Below are 6,036 nucleotides of genomic sequence, written 5' to 3'. Positions count from 1 at the left end.
CTTCTGCACCTAACCTCTGCAACTTCAAAGAACAAACAGCACTCACTCTCTCTCCATTTCTTCACTAGAGTAATGTTCTTGTTTCAGGCTTTCAGCTACTAAAATAAAATGCTCGGTTTTCCATCAAAATGGCAATGGAGTTAACCCTCATATTTGCTGTAATTTCCATCTTTTCATCATATTTCCTTCCTCCGGTTGCTTCAGAACCGCTGATAAAACCCATAAGCCCGTGTACAAATTCAACGCATTTCTCCAAGAAAGTTCAGGATTTAGCCGAGTCAAGTGGAAAGGCACTCAAGGGTAGCGTAAAGTTGGAATCTTTGCAGCAATCGCAGGTAGTTCTGAGGGGGAACACCACGATTACAAGTGCGAACAAGACTTTTAGGCTGGGATTTTTCGCCCCAAATGATGAATTCAAGTGGTATTTGGGCATTTGGTACGCTTCCATCCCCATTCCCACATATGTTTGGGTTGCGAACCGTGAGAAGCCCATCAAGAATTTGTTGTCAGCAAGCGCAGAGATCACTGAGGATGGGAAGTTAGCTGTTATAGACCAAGATTCAAGAACCCTTATGTGGGAGACAAGCAATGTTGAGAAAGCAAGTGAGTTGAGGCTTTTAGAGCAGGGAAATTTGGTGCTTTTGAGCAGTGATGGGAGAATTGTGTGGCGAAGCTTTGATTTTCCAACTGATACATGGCTTCCAGGCATGAACCTGACGGCTGAGCAAAGACTGACTTCTTGGAAGAGCTCCATTGATCCAGCTCCTGGAAGGTATTCCCTGAGGTTAAATCCTCCTGATTATGGTGAGATTGCTCTATATTACAGCAATGGTGGTAGTGTTGATATGATTAATTCGCATACATATTGGACTACTGGTAACTGGAGTGGAAATGCGTTTGCTGGGGTTCCTGAAATGACCATTCCTTACATATATAGGTTTGATTTCATAGATCCGTTTACACCATTGGCAACTTTTGGGTACACAGAGGTCCCATTAGAAAGTGGTATAAAGCCTCCCTTGACGAGGTTTGTCCTGGACCACATGGGCCAGCTGAAGCAATTCACATGGTCCCAACAAAGTGAAGTGTGGAACACATTTTGGTCGCAGCCTGAAAATGTATGTAGAGTATATGCATTATGTGGAAATTTGGGGTTCTGCAATGGTAAACCGTTCATTCCATGTGAGTGCTTCAATGGTTTTAGGCCTATTGACAGTGTTTCTTGGGGTAAGGAAGATTTTTCTGAGGGTTGTTGGCGTCAGGGTGGTGAGACTTGTAATGAGGATGATAAATTTGAGGAAGTTGGAGCAGTGAGCTATGACAGAACTACGGTTGTATCTTTCACTGGGGGTAGGAGTGAGTGCGAACGTGTGTGTCTGGGAAATTGTTCTTGCATTGGTTTATATCACAATCCAAATAATAACTTATGCAAGAATCTATACGGTTCGCTTTTAAACCTGCGTAATGTTACTTCTGATAGCACTATCCAGGATATGTTGTATGTGAGAGTGCAAACAACTGCAGGTGGCAAAAAGAAGAACAAGAAAACAACTTTCTTGGTCGGAATGATTTGTGGCATTCTTGTGATCCTGAGTGTGGGAACAATAAATTTGTTGTACTTAAGGAGGAGAAAGGTTAGCAGAAGAAAGGGGGACGAAGATAGCGTGTTAGTAACAAACCTAAGGGTTTTCTCTTATAAGGATCTCCATGCTGCGACCAGGGGATTCTCTGAGAAGCTTGGTCATGGAGGCTTTGGGGCTGTTTTTCGAGGGGTATTACCAGATTCTTCTGCCGTGGCTGTGAAAAGACTTGAAAGGCCTGGTGGTGGCGAAAAGGAATTTCGAGCAGAAGTGTGTACTATTGGAAATATCCAGCATGTTAACCTTGTCAGATTGAGAGGATTTTGTTCTGAAAATTCCCATCGTCTTCTGGTTTATGATTACATGCCAAATGGACCTCTTAGCATGTACTTAAGACATGGCAGTCAGAGTCTCAGTTGGGATGTCAGATTTCGTGTTGCTGTTGGAACAGCAAGAGGCATTGCTTATTTACATGAAGAGTGTCGAAACTGTATCATACATTGTGATATAAAGCCTGAGAATATCTTATTGGAAGAAGATTTCTCAGCAAAGGTCTCAGATTTTGGGTTGGCAAAGCTGATTGGCAGGGACTTTAGCAGGGTGCTTGCAACCATGAGGGGTACCTGGGGCTATGTTGCACCAGAGTGGATTTCTGGTGTTGCAATCACCACGAAAGCTGATGTATATAGCTATGGGATGACATTGTTGGAGTTAATAGGCGGTCGCCGGAATGTGGAGGGGCCACCTTCAGCTGGTGGAGGCGGAGAGGGTGAAACAGAGAAGTGGTTTTTCCCTCCCTGGGCAGCACGCCAAATAATTGAGGGAAATGTTGCAGCAGTGGTTGATGAGAGGCTTGGTAGCACGTATAATGAGGTGGAGGCAGCACGTGTTGGATTAGTTGCAGTTTGGTGTATTCAGGATGATGAATCTACAAGACCTACAATGGGAATGGTGGTGAAAATGTTGGAAGGAGTAGTTGAGGTGGCCGTTCCACCACCTCCGAAGCTGCTTCAAGCGCTAGTTTCTGGTGAGTCCTTTCAGGGAGTCGGGCCTGAATCCGGGAAAAGGGTACTACAGGAGGATAACAGCAGTTTTGATGATAACGTCTCGGTCTCCATAGATTCCAAGGATTCAAAATTGTCAATATAGCTTCAGTTTGTTTTGCTATCCATGTCGAAGTAACATACTTATACTAACAATTTTGAAGAGGTAAACGATGGTGCTCATTGCTTTACTCTTTGTTAATATAAGTTCAATTCCATTTTATTTCACAGCATCTTAATCATCTGCTATCTATTCAATGAAAATCAACCAAATAGGACTTTTACTTGCAGAAAATTCAACTCATCCTTTTCCACCGTTTCTTCCACTGAAATGAGGCCTACTCGCATATGATCCCATAGACTTCTTTTAAGGATTCAAATCTGACTAACACAGTGCAGGCTTTGATATAAACCATGAGGAAATCTTAATATTTAGTGCAAACAGTATTGTCCAAAGCCAGTTGTCCTCTTTCCTTCTTTATGGCTTTTTTTTTTTATTTTTTTTCTTTATGGCTTCTCTTTTCTATTTCGTTAACTTTAAACTGGGCACTGTATGCTGAAGCCATCCATCTTGTGTGCCTAGGATGTTGGCTAAATTTGCTTCAACGGTACTATTTGCATACCATGATTCATGAGGTGATATTTTTCCCTATAAGTTCCTGATGATGATGCATGGTAGTAGTTAAGCTGTTAAATCAAACGTGTTCTTCTATAGTTCGGACTTTCTTGTACTCATGCAAGCAACAGAATTACCTGCATCACAAAATCTGAATGTTTTTATTCGAACATAACCTTCTTTTTCTTGCTCCAAAGATGTAGGGATAAACAACAGATGCTCAGTGGTTTAAATTGGAGCATTGAAACCAGGACGAGTTTAACATCAATGGGATCTTTCAATTGCATACTAGAGTCGAAAGAATGAAGCAGAACAGAACAGATATTTTATCACACTGCTGCTATGTCGGTGCTGGGACGTGTTAACAAGAATTTTGCAAGATGTGCTCTGAATAGAGTATTTCGTGATGGTGTTTTAATTTACAAAATTCACGGGAGGCTGAAAACCGACCAGGAATAGCTGCCATTGCTGCTCGTAGTGATGTAAATTTCTCGTTTCGTTTGTAACAGCTGCCATTGTTGTTCATAGTGATGTAAATTTCTAGCTTCGTTTGTAACTCAACCATCTAACTAGATGAGGATTTGGGAACTGGGAATGGTTTTTATGGTTTTATGTATCGAGTAGTCTGGAAACTGATTTGTGGATAGATTATCTCGTTTGTAACTTTTTTGTTGATGTCAGCAAATTTTATGAATTTTATTAACTATGTATCTATCTGTTGGACGTAAACATACGTCAAGAAGATTAATGTAAATTTTGAAATTATAAAAAAATTATATATTTTCATCAAATTGAAAGACAACGTAATTATTCCTTAATCTTATGTTATCTTCAAATGTCGAGACCAAGTCATGTCTAAAAAAGGACCAGCCAACATTTGTCAGAAATTCCTGTTCTGTAGAGGGTATGATAACAGAAATCTTATAAATAGAAAACAAAAGGGAAACAGGGTCAAGAAATCTATGCACAGAAAACCAGATCTAGAGAGTTTAACAAGAAAGAAGAATATTTCCGACAACATTCAAAGATTGAGGGTGTTACAGAAAATGGAAGAGGAGGAGCATTGGACAGCAATGTCTCACCCTCTTCAATACCGTCATCAATGGTTGTCCTGGAAATGGAGAAATCATCATCTGATACCAAATCCTCGTCCAACAATGAGGCAATGCTCCACGAGGCACCCTCTGTCTTGTTGTTGGACGGTGATGCAGGGGACTATCCGCCAGTGCAAAGCTTTCAGGACGCACAAACTTTGTTACAGATAGAATCAGTAAAGTTATGGGCTATTGCAGCTCCCATTGCCTTCAACATTCTATGTAATTATGGCATCAACTCCTTCACCAGCATTTTTGTTGGACACATTGGAGATGTTGAGCTCTCTGCTGTTGCCATTTCTTTATCCGTCATTGCAAACTTATCGTTCGGCTTCTTGGTGAGTTATGACCGTTTTGAAGTTTTATCATCAAACAACGCACTTCAAGTACTATGTTTTGGACTTTCGTCAGTCCAAACACTCCCAAAAAGCATTTGTCTCTTGTTCTATATCAAGTTTTGTTGTCTTTGTTTCATGACAAGCTCAAAATCAATGTTCTAAAAGACGAAAGCACAACTGAAACGCAGTTGAAAACACAATAATCTTCAATTTGATTCTTATTTCATGCATGAGATCAAATTAATGCTCACAGTTTATTTGCTTGAATAACAGCTTGGCATGGCTAGTGCCCTGGAGACACTCTGTGGGCAGGCATTCGGAGCTGGAGAAATAAAAATGCTTGGAGTGTACATGCAAAGATCATGGATTATCCTTACAGCAGCCTGTATCTGCCTGTTGCCCCTCTACACCTATTCCACACCAGTGCTAAAGCTACTAGGCATACGGCACGACATAGCCGATCTAGCCGGAAAATTCTCTGTAAAAATCATCCCTCAGATGTTTTCTCTAGCCTTAAACTTTCCCACACAGAAATTCCTACAAGCTCAAAGCAAAGTGGTAATTCTAGCATGGGTTGGATTTGTGGCTCTAATCATCCACATCATTGTGCTATTTATGTTCATTAGAGTGTTCAAGTGGGGATTGGCTGGTGCAGCAGCGGCCTACGACATATCTGCATGGGGGATTGCTCTGGCTCAAATGGTGTACATTGTGGGTTGGTGCCAAGATAGCTGGACAGGTTTGTCTTGGCTCGCATTCAGAGAGATTTGGGCATTCTTGAGGCTTTCTATAGCTTCAGCCATCATGCTTTGCTTGGAGATTTGGTACTTCATGAGCATAATTGTTCTCACCGGCCATCTTGACAATCCGGTCCTGGCCGTAGGATCCCTTTCTATCTGGTAAGCCATCTTCGTCTCAGTTCCATGTCCGTGGTTGGTTTGAGTTATTCAATTAGCATAAGCTAGGAAAAGAACATATATGGTCACCCATATAACTAAAGTTGCCGTAAAATATTGCAAAATTACAATTTTACCCCTAACAATAAAATGCATGCCACAGTACAACATTGGTTCAGGCTACATGATTCATGCTTCAGCAGTTTTGATTTCTTGGTACCTGATTTCCCAACATGTTATGTTTGATATCTTACTGATTTGCTTTCAGCATGAACCTGAATGGATGGGAAGGAATGATATTCATAGGTGTGAATGCAGCAATAAGGTAATTAAAAGAAACACCTTCTAATCCCTTCTTCAGACACTAGTTCTTCACCACCCTGGTTTTTCCTTTCAGCGTTCGCGTATCCAATGAGCTTGGATCGGGACACCCGAGGGCTGCCAAGTGCTCTGTTTTTGGGCTTTGTAT

General features: G+C 41.3%; 2 protein-coding genes across 2 annotated transcripts in view; both read left to right on the top strand.

Annotated features, from left to right (window-relative positions):
- Positions 1-3,902, top strand: LOC105172816 (G-type lectin S-receptor-like serine/threonine-protein kinase SD2-2). The gene is made up of 2 exons (XM_011094394.2): positions 1-2,789; positions 3,437-3,902. Exon 1 carries the CDS (start codon positions 129-131, stop codon positions 2,727-2,729), a length of 2,601 nt encoding a protein of 866 aa, XP_011092696.1. The 5' UTR covers positions 1-128; the 3' UTR covers positions 2,730-2,789; positions 3,437-3,902.
- Positions 4,214-6,036, top strand: part of LOC105172796 (protein DETOXIFICATION 34) — a gene marked incomplete in the record, with an annotated part of 5,339 nt that continues 3,516 nt past the window's right edge. Inside the window, 4 exon segments of the mRNA XM_020691920.1 lie at positions 4,214-4,671; positions 4,945-5,570; positions 5,836-5,892; positions 5,965-6,026. Coding sequence (XP_020547579.1) covers positions 4,342-4,671; positions 4,945-5,570; positions 5,836-5,892; positions 5,965-6,026 — 1,075 coding nt within the window.

This window comes from Sesamum indicum, linkage group LG1, assembly GCF_000512975.1.
Source record: "Sesamum indicum cultivar Zhongzhi No. 13 linkage group LG1, S_indicum_v1.0, whole genome shotgun sequence".
In the NCBI taxonomy this organism is placed as follows: Eukaryota; Viridiplantae; Streptophyta; class Magnoliopsida; order Lamiales; family Pedaliaceae; genus Sesamum; species Sesamum indicum.
Note: the sequence above shows the minus strand (reverse complement) of the source record. Positions and strands in the feature narration are given on the sequence as shown.